This window comes from Molothrus ater, chromosome 16 (assembly GCF_012460135.2).
Source record: "Molothrus ater isolate BHLD 08-10-18 breed brown headed cowbird chromosome 16, BPBGC_Mater_1.1, whole genome shotgun sequence".
Classification (NCBI taxonomy): Eukaryota; Metazoa; Chordata; class Aves; order Passeriformes; family Icteridae; genus Molothrus; species Molothrus ater.
In genome coordinates this window covers 4,496,498-4,512,776 of record NC_050493.2, presented here as the reverse complement: position 1 = coordinate 4,512,776, position 16,279 = coordinate 4,496,498, and the positions used below count along the sequence as shown (strand labels likewise).

Below are 16,279 nucleotides of genomic sequence, written 5' to 3'. Positions count from 1 at the left end.
TAAATAATTTAAGCTCCATTTATATGGAATGAAGATTCCAGTACCTCACCAGGTCATCATAAAGACAATCAACAGCTTCTGTTCTGTTACATCACAATTCCCTGTGGAAATTCCCTTTTTTGTCCTTGAGACATGGTATTGAAGCCTTGATGTGAGCAGGCGTGGAATGCAGGGCCCTGATTCTGCTGAGCCATCAACCAGCCTTCAAAGCTGCATCCTAAAAAAAACCCAAACCTCTCAATTTGCCTGTGCCTGGGATATGTTACAGAAGAAAGGAAATTACATTAAATGGTCTTTATAGAGCCCAGAGAGTCAATAATTTGAATGCTGGGTTCTTTTCAAGCTGGTTTTGCATTTGTCATTACTCTTTAAATGGGTTTGCTCACAGAATGGTACAATTCAGGTAAGGGCTAGGAATCCTGGGCAGTTTTCTACAGAGCTGCAATGAGATAAAATCCAATGAACGACCATTTCAGATGTTCCAGAGTCCACTCCCAGGTAACTGGAGTGTCTCCAGTGCACAGTGACACTCCCAGCTGTCATCAGAACCTGGGGCATGGAAGCACTAATAGCTTTCAGTAGGTCTGGTGAGATATCACACTGCAGCAGCAGACAAAGGAAAAAAAACATGACTTCTATTAATTTTATATCATCTTAAGGATCTCTGGGCCACTATGTCATGGAGAAGTGTATTATTTCTCCAAGAATCTGCAGAATCTGTGATGGTGGAGTTTGAATCCAGATAATCATGTTTTTTGGGCATGTATCTGAAAACAGTCTTGTGAAAAACTTGGGTTAGTGTTAAGCAATTTAACAGAGGGCCATGCCAAATTGGCATCATCTTCTTGCAATTGCTCATGACTTTATCTTACTCAGTGACTAGCACAGCATGTCATTCTCTAGGAACAAGGTGTGAGTGTTTGAGAAATCTTGATATAATCTATGAAAATTGAAAGGAAAAGATCAAGAACAGGAATTCTTTATGTGGATGCCGTGAGGTCTGTTCCTGTTGATGGAAGGTGCTTTAAAGAGAGCAGAGGTGAACTCCATGAGTGCCTGGGAGATCAGGGCTTGGGAGGAGGAGTTTTGTTGGAAATCCAAGCTGACCTTGAGGATGTGGGGCAGCAGGGCATGGGAGGCCAAGCCCTGGCATGGTGGAGGGGCTGGGTGCTTTCATGTCTGCCAAAGAAGGGCCACCAAAGAGCACAAGGATGAATCATCACCATCTCTGAGCCTGGCAGAGACTTCTGTGAAGTATCTTCATTCTTTGTGAAGGCACTGTGTGCCTTGAAGGCATTCAAGGCTTGAACTCAAACCTTTCTTCTGAGTTGGCTCCACATCCTGTCCTCTCTGTGGATTGAGGTTTCAAAACCAGTTACTTAACGTTTCTCTTTGGAAATTCTCTCAGGTTCATAGGTCTCGGAAGAGGGAGGAGAAATGTGCACACAGAATTTCCTAGCTGGGCTCCAGCATGGGATTCGTGTGCTGTCACCAGAATGACAATACAGGTACCCTGCTTTGCTATTTTCTTTGAAGACTACAGGAGAAGAGATCCTGTGGGAAGCAGTCTCTCACCTGGTAGGGAAGGCTCTGAGATGGAGCCAGGAGCTCTTCTGGATTTTGCAGGTGCTTTTGCACATCCCACACCCTGACAGTCCCACCTCACGCCCTGACCTTGTTCTGCTCCCTCTCTGGGCTCAGCAAATGCCTCTGACTCCAGTTCCTCCGTGGCTCAGCTGTTTCTGTCACACCCGGTAGATGGTGCCACCAAGTAGCACATTCACATGAGCGGTTTCTTGTCGGAGGCATTTTAAGTTTGCTTCAATCACTGCACGTGTCTTAGGATCCAGCAGAATTCCTTCCTTCCACCACTACAGAGAGTTTTTCCCCCAGGCTTGGGATATTGTCACAGGAAACATTTATACTTTAATTTTTCCCTATTTTCATCATGTCATCTAATTAGCATCATATTTGCTGTACAAATATTTAGGAAAAAAAAAACCCCAAACTGAAGTCATTCATTTTTCAATTTATATAATTTCCCCAGCTTTTCAAATTTTTTGAGTAAAATTCAGGTGCTCAGATTTTTTACTGGGACAGAATCTATTGTTAGGAAACAAGTGGTTCTGGGTAAGAAATGTTAGAAGTGAGTAAGTGAGTGCTCAGCACCTTCAGTCATGTCTTGAGAATCTTTGCTCTTTATTTTCTACTCCTTTAGCAGCACATTTGCAAGTGAGAGATCCACTGATGGTTCTGCCCCTGGCCAGGCTGGAGGTTTTAGAAACTCATTTCTTGTAACCAGAACTGGCAGCAAAGGAACAAATGGTGAGCTCTATTTCCATCTTAGATGTCTTCTGCTGCACCAGCCCCCAAATGAGAATCCCTCCTGTGTAGCACAAATGCTTTGATAATTCAGGCTGTCAACTTGTCTGCAAAAGCCAGAAAAAGAGATATGAGAGAAGGCTCCCCTGTGGGTAAAACACAATATTTAATTCCTGATCCTTTTGTTTTTTTTCTTGGAAGATTCACCTGTGGAGCATTTGGTTTCCTGTGTCTCAAAGCATGGTTTTCCTTTTGGAGGCTGTTTAAATATTTACCTTCTCTGCCCTTCTCATCCCACCATACTTCAAACCAGAGTTTGAACATTTATCCACATGCAGCCTGGAAGATGCTTTGTCTGGGTGAGTAACAAATACCTGCAGTTTAATGAAGACTGGAGTTTTCAGTCTTTGAGAGCATGTATTACAGCCTCAATTTGGAATAGGTGATGAGGTGATTACTAAACCCTGGTTGCCATGGGGAAAGAGAGGAGGGTGATTGCTTTTTGATGGAAGAAACTGAGAGGTACCAACAGTAACTTACTGCTAATACACACTCAAGGTGCACTTGGCATCAATGCATCTGGTGGGGAGCAGCAGTCAATCTTGCTAATGTCTGAGGAGTCAGCTTTAGCAGCAGCAGTTATTGATGCAGAAGGTCAGCTTTTTGTGGCTGGTCACTCCTTGAAACCTCCCTGGAGTTTGGTGTGGCTGTGGGAGTGATCCCCACAAGGGCGCTCGATTGAATCTGTGAGCGGCTCAGGGCTACTCACAAATCAAGGAGGCATTGGCCACCTGCAAACAGGAGTAAAGCATCAGCCCAAAATGGGCTCTGGAGCCTGAGGGATTCTTAATAAGGCAGATTATTGTGCTGGTGTGCTGGAGAGCAGCTCCTGCCTTAAAATTCCAGGGGCTTGGGAGGAAAGCTGTGCAGTGCTGGGGCTGCTGCTGGGGGTGCAAGGATGCCCCAGCTGAGCAGTGTGTGCCAGAGGGTTTGTGCCTGTGCTTTGGTGCTTGGGGTGCAAGGGAGAGATTGGCTCCCTGATTAGATACATCAGCCTGGGATAAAGCTGCAGTAATCCCTCCCCTGGAAAAACAGTCAGGCAAGGGGAATGTGAGAAGGGAGTGAGACCCTAGAAAAGCAGAGGTTGATTTTCACTTTGGTGAGCACTTCGATGGAGACCCCACTGAATCCACAGCTGCTGGTGGCTGTGACAGCTTCTGCCACCACCTCACAGCCCTTGGGGAGGCATCCTGACCATGGCCCCTTTCCAGGGCAGAATTTGGTCTGGGAAAGCAGCACTAAACTGGCTAAGATGGAGCTGAGCATTTCTTCAGGAGCTCAAGAGTGACAGAGGGGCTGAAGTAGGTGGTGGCTGTTCTGTCTGCTGGTGCTGGGAAGCTCTGAGCACCTTCACCCTTTCCTACACCCCTCTCCTGTAGAATGTGGTTGAAAGCTGCCCTTGGTGTCTTGTTTCTCTCTAAAACTGGAAGTATTTTGGGTGTAACTATTGAAAATCTGGGCTAAATCCTGCTTTCTGTACCAGTTGTAGCCCAGTATTTTTAGGGGCTACTGCACAAGTAACAAACCAGCCTGTTTGCCCTGGGTCACTGTGGGTTTTCCACCTTGCTCTTTTTCTCTCCTTGGTGCTTTTCATGTTGGAAACAGCTCCAAAATAGCCAGAGTCTTTGGAATGACACTTCCCTTATCATCATCCTTAATGATCTGACAGTGGTGGAGACACATCACTGTAATTGTGTTTGTCTCCTTCACTGGCTTTTCCTTGTAAATTTGTTCCTTGAATTTATTTCTGGATGGCAGATGTGTTAATGGCTGGGCAGTTTAATGTGTTTATCTTTTGTGTGCTGTATATTTTGGATATAGAAACAGAGAAGAGATAAGTGTGAAGAAACCACTTCTGCATTAATGCCAGCAATTCTGACATTATAAATATATATGAGAGAGTTTCCATGATTATATTTTAATGTTTTGTTTAATGCATTGACTCTCTGGGGATGAAACAAGATAAAACCTCATTTGTATAATTTAAATGGCTAGCAATAAAACTAGGAGCAAAAAAAGGACCAATTAAATAGCCATGCTTTCTAACCCATGCAGATCCCATTCCCTTGGAAGGTCCAGCCCCTGCAATGGAGCCTGTGTGGCTCCAGCCCCTTGTGTCCTGGACAGAAGCCATGGGCTGTGGAGCTTGTGGCACCAAAGCCTGGCACCTCCTCAAGGAGGGAAGTCAAGCCAAGCTGAGGCTCATGTGATGTTACAAGGGAGCCACAGGGACCCTTTTCCATTGGAGAGGCAGTGGAAAGGACAGCAGGGACTGGCAGGGCCAGTCCTCCCCACCCCTGTGTGAACAGCAGACCATCCAAACCATCCTAGACCATCCTAGACCATCCCAAACCATCCTAGACCACTTCAGACCATCCCAGACCACTCCAGACCATCCCAGACCATCCTAGACCATCCCAGACCATCCCAGACCACCTCAGACCCCAGACCCCCAGACCATCCCAGACCATCTCAGGCCATCCCATTGTGAGAGGTGAGGCATATAAAAGAAGACAAATTTGTGTAGTCCCCGTGTTGGTTGTTTGGCACTTGAGCAATTCCTCCTAGCAGAAGTGCTCACCTGTGGTTTCATAGTTTAGGTTCCTTCTTGCTGCTTCACTGTCTGTGTTGTTTTCAGCTTTGTGTCTTTTTTTCAGGGTGGCACTCCATCACCTCACCCCTTTGTTCTCAGATTTCTCTTATCCAGCACAGCATGCCAAAGAACAAAAATTACAATTCTTAGCTTTTCTCACAGTTGAGAAAAGGACTTGGGGAAAACAAAAGCCCCAACAAACCCCACAGCAATAATCTAACAAAAGATTTCCCATGGGCAAAGGCTGCTGGACCAAACATGCTGAAGCTTATCAGCAAAATGAAACACTGCTTTTCTCTTTCCCACTCCTTTTGCTCTCCCACCAGCACTGCACAGCTCTGCTCCCACAGAGCAGGACACAGAAAGTGCCATGCCCTGAGAGCTTCCTCCAGTCACCTCTAATTGCCAGCAGAGAGCAGTCCATGGGTTGTGGCCCTTGTTTCTGTGCTACAAGAGCAGGCAGCAGAGATTGCCTCTGGTTAGGCAGCTTTAAGACAGCAGACAAGAAAATTTAAGCTCTTGCTGTCCAGTTGTGTTGTACCTTTGCAGCCAAGCCAGCCTGGAGCCAGGAGCATCCCACGTGCCCTGGCAGAGCCTCTCTTGGCTTCCCCTGGCAGTGGGTTTGGAGGAAGGGGAGCTGCTCCATGAGCACTGTCAGACCCCCACATCCATCACTGCCCCCCCGTTTTCCCAAGTTTTGTTTTTTGCTTGATGAAGCAAAGACTGGGAAAGAGTTGTTTGCTGTTTCTGGGAGTTCTGGCTTCCAGCTCTGGCACTGAGCCTTGAAGAAAAGCTTTGCTGTTTCCATGACAAAATTGGCAGCTTTCTGGCTTCTGGGCTGTCATGCCTGGACTTCAGGAAGAGAATTAAGGAGATGAGATCAAAAAGAGCATTTTGTTATTTGAGAGCAAAGACTTTCCCATCCTACTCAGTGTTCCCACGCTGTGCTTGCAGATGCAGAAACGTGGCTGCTGTAGGTGTTTTTCTTCCAGGATGTGTGTCTGTAGATCCATTTGAATCCACACAGTTGGTCCTGTGTGACATGGTCTTGGTTAAGCCATGAATTTCCATTCACAGCCTGTGATCACACAGATATTCACCAACTTTTGGAGGGACCACGGTGTTCTAAGCTTGATATGCTTACACTGTAATTGGAATGATATTCATATTTATGCATTCCTTATTTCTGAAGTCTACAAGAAAAGCCCATACAGTTGGAAAACTATTTATTCTTCTTTATCTGAATTTTTTGCTGTAAGAAGCTGCACATCATCAGGACTGTGTCATTCCCTGCAAAAAACAGCCTCAAGGAAGGGGCTTAAAATCTCTCACACCAAATTGCTGGGGGACCCAGCTGCCCATTTTGGCCCCTGACAGCCTGTGTGGAACAAGCAGATGGCCAAAAAGTGTGCAGCCTTGAGACCTGAGGGTAATGAAACCACTAGCAAGAATTTCACCTTTCTGCAGGGAGAGAAAAGAATCCATTGCAGCTCAGACTTCTTGGAAAGATCTAATGTGGTATTTATTTCAGATATAAATTTGACTGTATAAAAATGACACCTTTTTACTCAGCCTGTGGTGCCAGGTCCAGCTCTCACTTGTAAATTAGGAGTAGATCCATTAAGGCTGTGGAATTACAGCAGCTGATGTGACAGGAGCCTCACCCTGGCACTATTTCATTCACTGTGTGCTTCCCTCTAATCTCCTGCGGGTGTGAATCAGAAGAAACTCTGCTGAAGCCAACAGCGGTGGGGAGGGGATGAAGGAGAAGCAGGATCTGCATTTTTTGGGCAGCAAGGAGCCTGGTGCTCTCTCCTGCTGCAGAGCAGCAGCATCTCCACTGCCTTGCTGGGCAGTCGGAGCCCTGCTGGAGAGGTGACATCCAAAATGCTCTCGCACAAACTCTTGATCCCTCTCTGCTGTTGCTGCATGGATGCACCTCTGCACCTCCTGCCTGATGTCCCAGCTCACCACAGGCACCTTGCAGGGCTCGTTGTCCTCCCATAATCTGTTTCCCACTCACAGAGGAGCAGACTGCAGCCTTCCCCCTGCTGTGAGGACTTGGGAGGGGGAGTTTGGATCGTTTTGCCATTTTGTATCATCTCCTTGCTGCATTTCTGCCAGGGGCTGTGCTGGGCTGTTAGCTCCTGCAGGAGCACATCCCACCTTTGTGAAGCTTTGTGAGTCAGCCCACTCCAAATACCAACGTGTACCAAGAGGCAGTGCAGGAATTTATTGTTTGCTCCCGTGCTGCCAGAGCCCAGAGGAACAACCAGACAAAGCAGAAGTGCTGGATGCAGCCTTAGGAATTGCAGGTTCAGTTCTGAGCTGGGGGAGGCAACCAGGGAGGTGACTGAGTCCCAGTCCCACAGGTGCAGGTACCTCTCACCTGCTGTGCTTGTGCCCAGCCATGCTGGAGAAGGTCTTCCTGCAGGCATGTGACTTTCTGAGATCCTTGGGCTGCCTCTGGTACTGATTACAGCAGATTTAATAGTGTTATTAGTTTAGCCACTGAGACCTTTATCAGAAGCGATTAGCAGGTGGATGAGAGCTTTAATATCCTTGGCAGATCTATTTCTCCCCCAGTAATTGCCTTAAGATGGTTTTATTTCACTGTCTGGACTTTCTCTCCTTCCCCTTTTTATCTTTTAGCTTATTTCCTGAATGTTTTGCCACATTTTCCTTCCTCACACTAAGAAACAGCAGCCCAGGACTTGTGAGCACTGGGTGATGGGATCCATCTGCCTGAAGTCTCATTCACAAAGCCCTTTAATTCAGCAGCTCCTTTCTTGTGCTGAATGTCTGAGGACAGGAAAGAGGAGGGTTGACTGAAAACACCTCAAGTGGAAAATTAAGAAAGGCAGAGGCTCTGCAGCACCTGAGGCAGCAGCCTGCACACCCAGGGATGCTGCTACTTTTGTTTGGAGGTGCTTGGCCAGCCTCAGAACAGCCACCTCTGGCAGGGACAGGGGCAGGCCACTGCTCACTGCTCTGCAGATGGGCCCCAGAGCACCTGGCAGAGGGCTGTGCATGGGAAATGCCTGCCAGGTAAAGGAATGAGTGAAGTGATTTTATCCTACAGTGCACACAGCATTTTGTGCTCCTCAGTGCCATAAAACCTCCCAGAGACAAGGGCAGGGCATGTGGGGACAAGTTGTTAATTCCTGGTTCTTTCAGGTGCAGAAATACTTCATGTGTATTTTTAAAAATGAATTATCCTTGGGTAATTCACCCACCCCTCAGTGTGCAACATAAACCTGTTGTCTTAGAGTACAATGAGTTAAGAAGGAAAAGGTTGAATGTAGAAAATGTTTAAAAGCAAAGGTCATGCTGCAGCTCCATGAGAGTTCCCCTTCTCCCCATGGGGTGAGGATAATCCCAAGGCAATCAGTGCCCCCTGCTCTGGCACTCCTGAGCAGCTCCTCACCACTGCACTCCAGGCATTGATTTCTTCTGGGGGTGCCTTGCAATCAGCAAGAGACACCAAGCAGGAACACTCTGCTGTAGATCCCTCACTTGGAAAAAAGTAAAAAAGTTCTCTGCAAGTGCTGCATCCATTTTTTTTTTATTTTTTTTTTTTTTTGCTGATATATTTTAAAATATTTCCTGGCTGTTTCAAATGAAGGAGGAAGAAATCCCTGGATCAGGGCAGCCAGGAGCCTCCTTCAGGGCCTGGCAGAGGAGCCTGGGGGTGGCAGCACATGAGGCTGCACTGACTTTGCAGCTGTGTTGTGTCAGTTCTGAGTCTGAGGACTTGCCCTAAAGGTGTTTAGCAGGCAGAGAAAGCAACTCCTGCGGTTCCTGTACCCCTGGGCTGACCTAACCAGCAATCATTCATCCCCAGACATTTTGGGAAAGTCTTACATGATCCCTGTGCCTGCCAGTACTTTCCTGGAGGCTGAGTTTCCCACAGGGCTCCACCAATCTCTTTGGATGTACCTGCTCATAGCTGCTCTTTTATTTGCTCTTCTAGCAGCTGACAGGGATTTATTTTCATGACAAATATAATCAAAAATGTAAACTGAGGTGCACTGGTTTTTCCTAGAAGATTCACAGTGATAAATCTCTGATTCCTGGCAAGGGCATCACAAGACACTGGAAACCCAGGCAAGTCCTGCAGTCTCTGTTCTTTTAGATATTTCACTGTTTAGTTTTTTCACATCAGAAGAGCTCAGGTGCTGTTGTGTGTGGGATGTGCTGTGCTGAAGGGAGTGCAGGAGGAATGATGCTGATGTTGTGGATAACTTTCCAGCCAGCTTCCATCCTGTTTTGCATGCCAGCATCTGTAAGAATAATGTATAAAATCCCAAAATACCAGCAGGCAGGAGTTTCCCTTTGGAGGGCATTCCTCTTTCTGGGATGTTGCAGTGAAAGTGCTGACCCCTTGAAAGGGCTGATGGGTTTAGAAGAGGGATGGAGCAGCTGGTTCTGTGGTGCTGCACTGGAGTGGGCACCATGCACCATCCCCTGGGGCTCCTGAGCTCTCACTCTGCAGTGCCTGAGTGAGCATTTCTCAGCCTGTGCTCCGTCAGCATTCACGTGCCCTACCTCCAGGTGACTCTGCCTGGCAAAGTTTTACCACTGATCACATTTTCCCAGGTCTGAATTCATCCCCTGCTCTTGCCTTGCTCTTTAATGTGGAAGGATTTTCCATAGGGATGTAAAAACAAGGGTACCGAATAGAGCAAGCAATGCTCAGCCCAACAGCCAGCTCCCAGTGAGGGCTGGCAGCACGTTCTGGGAAGGAGCAAGAGTGGAAATCACAGCTTATACACCCAGTGTGCTCTAAGCCAGAAGTTTCATCATTGTTTTAAAGAGCTGCTGATGGCCTTTTCTGCTGTGAAGGGTCCTCTCCTCTTGGACATGTTATTGCTTTCAGCCCTCACCACTTGCTCTGCCTGTGAGCCCAGCAGCTGCCACAGTGGGAGGAGAGGAGCTGCTTGCCCTCACACATCCTGGATAATCCTTCCACTGGCTTCCCCTGAGTATTTTGTTATAAGGAACAGTGATTCATCAATCTCCATGTGAAGGCTAGGGAGCAGTCATGATTGTACCTACCTCAATGACACCTGCTACAAAAATTTTTCTCTTTTCTATCTCCCTGGTGGTTCCCAGAAAACAAACCTGTCACATCTTTGAGGCAGTGCTGACAGTAAGAGAACAGATCATGGAATAGGAGAGGGTTACTGAGCAGCAGCTGCTGTAAGTCCTTAGCACAGCAAATGGATTCAGGCACTGGCACGGCTGCCCAGGGCTGTGCTGGAGTCCCCTTCCCTGGAGGGGTTTAAAAGATGTGGCTCTTGGAAACATGGTTAGGTGGGAGCTTGGCAGTGTTGGGTTAATGGTTGGATCTTAGAGGTCTTTTCCAACCTAAATGATTCAGTGGTTCTAAGGAAGGCTGTTCTAAACATCCTATTTCTGTAAGGTGGTAAAATGCCTGTATTGATTTGAACAGCAAAGCAGAGGAGAAAGACCCACGGGGGAAGAGTGGGACTGAGATGCATTAGCAGCATTGCTGTGGGAAAACATTGTCCTTGAGATGCCTAAAATTCACATTTCCAGTCTGCCTGGGCACAGTCAGAGAGAAACACATTTCCTCAACCACACAACGAGTATGGGATGTCTGGCTGGAGCTCCTGTGAGGAAACCATCTGTGCTCACCAGCCAGAGCTGCGTCTGCTCCCTGCTCCTCAAAGGACCAGGAGTCCCCTGAATGCCTATCAGAGCACCTGCCATCTGAAACAAGGACCTTGTGTGGCCTGGAGGACGCTCAGATGTCTTATCAGCCCTAAATATAAAGAGATCTTTTATCAGAGAGGAGAGGGAAGAAGCCACCTTCCCAAATGCTGAGGTTTCACCTCTCTGGGATCCAGGATGAGTCAGCCAGGCCCTGCTGAGCTCCACAGACCTGTTCAGGTTAATAAAATCCCTGCCAGAGCCTGGGCAGCTCACAGGATGCTGTGTGGCTTCCACGTTGACCTCACTGCTTCTCATTTACCCTTGGGTGAGAGTGACCAAAATCCATCACTACCTGGCAGCCACTGGGTAAAGCCCTGCCAAATAAATCAGTGTTGTGCACAGCAAACAGGTGTCTGCAGCACAAAAGGAGCCATTCACATCAGCAGAGCACAAAGGGATTTTTCATCAGGGGAGTGAAGACATGAATGGGTCATTAGAGTGAGGGGAATTCACAGGCAGAGAGAGATAACAGGGAAAAGCAGGGGGAGATTTCACTGTAGAGACAGTGGAGAAGTGGTTGGATTGTGGGGGGATAGAGAAGAGGCAACCAAGGAGGCAAAGAGGAGCTAAGTGAGCAATTTGACTTTATTATAGGAAAACAGGGACACTGAACAAAACTGGAAAATACATTTAGAAGTGTGGAGAGGAGATAACCTTGCCAAGTGGAAGTGACTTTTGCCTCTGTGAAGAATTTCAGTGGTTGGGAGTGCTGTGGGGCTGGAGGAAGGCACGGGCACCTGTGTCAGGAGGGGAAGGCCCAGGTACACTAATGAGAACACAGTTCCTGGTATTCCTCCTCCATGGAGGGTACAGAGGCTTCCAGGTAGGACCCAGGCATTAGCACACAAATTCAGAGAAAAGAATTCTCCTCTGGGATATTTTAAAATATTAATATCTTGCATCTTTGACTGCATCACTTGATTTTGTCCATTTTCAGAGCCAGGAAACCACAGGGAATGGAGCTCTGTGGTCCCTTCATTGTAGTTTATCCAGGGCAGGATTAAATATACAGGTCAGGGCAATGTTGGGGTTACAATATTGTGTTACATTTGGTCTGGGGATGGAGAACATCTTTTTACAGACAAGGAATCAGTGGGCATTCAGAGTGAGCTTTTGATGCTCCTCAGTCTGCCACATTTTGCCAGCCCTAAAAATATGCCTTGAAAGAGAAAATAAAATCTCTACAGGCTTTTCTCCACAGCTACTAAAAGATCAGGCAGTATGTACACTCCTATATCACCTGCAAAAATGCAGATGCTCTCATCTCCAGCACACATAAAAGCCATAAATCTGGGTAGTTGTAATGTCTTGTTCATTCATATAAAGAGAACACAAATTGTGGATGGCACTGCCTGGTAAGGAGGAATCTTTCACTTCCCAGGCAGATCATTGTCAACATTAAACATTATTGAGTGATCATTACAAGGGTTACATTGAATGGCTATTTTCTTATCTCTATTTTTTTGCCTACAAAAGGCACCCTGGAAGGCAGCAGGATATCATATGAAACTTGGATTTCCTTAAACATCCTTCCCTTGTTCAGTAATAATAATAATAAAAAAGCCCCCAGTCATCAGAAGCCTCTGAGTTCCTTTAAATTCAAAATCCTCTCACAGGGACGCTGCTGTTTTCAGTCTGGGCTTTGCTAAGGGGACAAACCTGCTGTGCCAGGAGCTGGGGCACAAGCATCTGGGCATGGGCTCTCTCCCCTGGCATTGGGCAGGGAAGGGCTCGTCTCTGGTATCATTCCATCCTTTTGGATCTTTGTTGCACATTTTTTGTCTCCTACCTGTTGCCTGATCTGTTTTCTGATGTGTTTTCTCTTGGACCTTGGGGAGAAAGGTCTCCTTTGTGCTCAGAACAACAGAATGCTCAAGCTATACTGGAGTCTTTCAATGCTAACAGAATAAAAGTATACCATTTATTTATCAAAGTCTCCTTTAAAGGAGGAGATGGACAAAACAGGTTTTAACCTACTTGTGATGCTCAGGAAAAGCAAGCACTTTGATTCGCTCCTTCCCAGACAAACAGCATTGCATTGCTTGTATCTGATTTTATTACCTATAAACCACTTTCTATTTTTGTTTTCACATGCCATTGACTTTGTTTGGTACAGACACAGCTGAACAAGGCTGGTTTTTCAAGTGCAAATCATGTTAATAGATGCCCAGTTCTTTCCACTCCATACACAGGAGCACCACTGTAAGAAAGAGAGCTGGTGCCCAAAAAAATATTTTCCTGTTTCATTTCCTAAATTACCTCTGAGCCACATTATCCCTTCTGAATTCCAAAATGTGGAATGATGATGGTTGCTTTAGTACTTCTGGCATGGTCTCTTCAAATAAGGAGAATTTATTTGCGTGGAGGAGTGAAACAATATGAGCAGACAATGAAATCTCAAGTGGTAAAGTGTGTGAAATTCTCCATTTACTATTACTTTTTATGATGCTGTTTCCAGCTTTTCTTCACTGCTTGCAACTACAACTGATGGATTTGGAGCACAGAGTGCCTCTTATCACTGCTCTTCATCAGCAAGTGTGAGCAGCAGCAAGCAGTCAAATCGTTGCTGTACCCAAACAGCATCTCTGCATCCAGGGATGGAGCTGCAGGGAGAGCTCACTCGTTGGGAACTTGATCTGCCTAATTATGTGACTGTTGACTGGGCAACAGGCTGCACACCCAGTTGTCCCCAGTAAAAATAATTTGTCTTAAAATTTCATCTGAGTTAAAATACATCATCTTTTTATCTCATTACCTGTTTGTTTCCCTGTCACAGCATTTTTGAAATGGTATCAAGAGTTATTAGAAGAAAGCTCTTTTCCATCATTAAAATACCAGGTTCAGAAAGATCTCCAGAGTCCTGGAATGCAGATGAGGGCATGAGTGGCACTTCCTGAGCAGAATTACAAGGAAGTGTTCTCACTGGAGACAGTATTCAGAGGTGGATGCTGGCAGGAGTTCAAGTGTCCACACTTGTTCTTATGGCCATGACTTCCCTGACATCTCCTGTCCATGGAGGGGGTGCTGGAGGGTCCTTTCCTTGCAGGCTCCACTGAACTCCGGTAAGAGAGCAGCTCTGGGACTGAGGAATGAGTTGTCCCTTCAGACAGAGAGAAGTTAAAGAGAGAGACCATCCTTTGGTGATATTTGCTCTTCATTTCCTTGGCTGATCTGTAGAGGTTCCCAACAAAGCAATAACATATCGGGTTGAGACTGGAATTGGTGAGGCCGAGCCACTGGGCAAAAGGCCTGAGCTGCAGGATCCAAGGAGAAGGAGTCACATCCTGCAAAGACTTGGGGATGTTGAAATCAATCCAGATGTCCATCAGGTAGACGGGCAGCCAAGAGATGGCGAAGAGCAGCACCAGGGCCACCACCATCTGTGCCACCTTCCTGCGGATCTTCAGCCTGGAGGCCGGCAGGGACCGGTTCAGGGCAGAGCTCTCCTTCAGCTGGCTGCTGCGGCTCCACAGGCGCCTCACCGTCAGGAAGCAGATCACCATGTTGAACAGGACGGGCAGGCAGTAAAGGGCACAGAAGAGCAGAAAGTTGTAGGCTTGCTTGAGCCTCTCCTGAGGCCAGATCTCCCTGCAGATGGAAAACACCAGGGGCAAGCCCTCCACCACCCCGATCTCATCCCGTTTGTTCATGAAGATGAGGGGCATGCATATCCCTGAGGACAGCAACCACACCACCAGGATGGTGCTGAGGATCCTCTTCTGGGTGAAGAAGGAGCGGGCGTTGAGCGGGTTGTGCACACTGTAGTACCGGTTCACGCTGATGACCGTCAGGCTGAGGACGCTGGCGGACACAGAAACGGCCTGGATGAAGGGCACTGCCCGGCAGAGGAAGTCCCCGTACACCCAGGCTTTGTAGATGAGGTTGCCCACGGTGATGGGCATGCAGATGCACACCACCATGAGGTCACACACTGCCAGGTTGATGAGGAGGCTGCGGGTGGCGCTCAGGCTGGACCCGCGGCTCCGGCGCTTGCGGGTCAGCACCCTGATGGACATGATGTTGCCCACGAAGCCCACCACAAAGGACAGCAAGTACATCACCGTGAGGCTGATGGTCACAGGCTCCTTTGCAAAGAGGAAGAGCATCTTCTCCAGCTCTTCCCACCCCAGCTCCTGGCTGCCGTTCCAGAGCCCGCCTTGGGTCTGGTTCTCCTCCTGCCAGAGCTGCAGAGGGTCAGGGGGGGCCCCGGGTTCTGGGGGGGACGAATCCATGGCTGACTCCCCCCCCGGGTAACCTGGGCTAACGGGGCAGAGCCTTCTGCACAGCTTCCAGTGCTCCGGACATGGCGAGCTGCGATCAGCCCTGCCTGCAAAAGAGCGTGTGGAGAAGGGGGATCAGCGGGGGCTCGGAGCAGCGATCGCCCTTCAAGGGGAGCTTCTTATCCGCAACTTAGTTGAGAAGCGGCCGTAGCGCGGGGCGGCCGGGCTGGGCAGCGCGGCACCGGCACCGGCACCGCTCCGGCAGCAGCGGCGGGACCGACGGGAGCCCCTGCCCGGCCTCGGAGGGACGGCGCCTCCGCTGGGAGGGCGGGGAAGGAGCCCCGGACCCCCGGCAGCCCGGAGAGCAGCCCCGGCCTCGGTCCGCAGCCACTCCCCCGCTCCCTCTGTCCCTCACTCCCTCCTTCCCCGGAAAGTTGCGTGTGCCGCGGCCGCGCTGCCGGACCCCTGCTCCGGGCTATCCCCAGGTCCCGGTGCCCCCCGCTCCCTCCCGGTCCCTCCCGGTCCCTCCCGGTTCCCCGTCTCTCCCGCGGTCCCGCGGAGCGACGGCACTCACCGGGCGGAGGGCGGGCAGCGCCGGCCGGGCTCCTCCCGCCGGCAGCTCTGCCGTGGATGTGTGCGTGTGTCCGTGTGTCCCCGTGTCCGTGTGTCCGTGCGTGTGTGCGGCGGCAGCGCCCGACCCGCTGCCACAGGCGCGTGCTCGCACCCACGCACCCACCGCACCGCCAGCCCCGCGCTCACCGCGCGGCGCGCACACGCTGCACACCCTGCACACCCTGCACAGCCCACACAGCCCGCACAGCCCGCAGACAGCCCTGCACACAGCCCCGCACACCCTGCACAGCCCACACAGCCCGCACAGCCCGCAGACAGCCCTGCACACCCTGCACACCCTGCACACCCTGCACAGCCCCGCACACCCCTCAGACAGCCCTGCACACCCTGCACACCCTGCACAGCCCACACAGCCCGCACAGCCCGCAGACAGCCCTGCACACAGCCCCGCACACCCTGCACACCCTGCACAGCCCGCACAGCCCACACAGCCCGCACAGCCCGCAGACAGCCCTGCGCACCCTGCACACCCTGCACAGCCCGCACAGCCCGCACAGCCCGCAGACAGCCCTGCACACCCTGCACACCCTGCACACCCTGCACAGCCCGCACAGCCCGCAGACAGCCCTGCACACCCTGCACAGCCCACACAGCCCGCACAGCCCGCACACCCTGCACACCCCGCACACCCTGCACACCCCGCACACCCTGCACACCCCGCACACCCTGCACAGCCCGCAGACAGCCCTGCACACAGCCCCGCACACCCTGC

General features: G+C 49.5%; 1 protein-coding gene across 1 annotated transcript; it reads right to left on the bottom strand.

Annotated features, from left to right (window-relative positions):
• Positions 1-11,281: 11,281 nt before the first annotated feature.
• Positions 11,282-15,662, bottom strand: LOC118692540 (galanin receptor type 1-like). The gene is made up of 2 exons (XM_036392441.1): positions 15,509-15,662; positions 11,282-15,041 (listed from the first exon to the last, which is right to left on the bottom strand). The coding sequence occupies exon 2, from the start codon at positions 14,944-14,946 to the stop codon at positions 13,618-13,620; it is 1,329 nt and encodes a 442-aa protein (XP_036248334.1). The 5' UTR covers positions 14,947-15,041; positions 15,509-15,662; the 3' UTR covers positions 11,282-13,617.
• Positions 15,663-16,279: the final 617 nt, after the last annotated feature.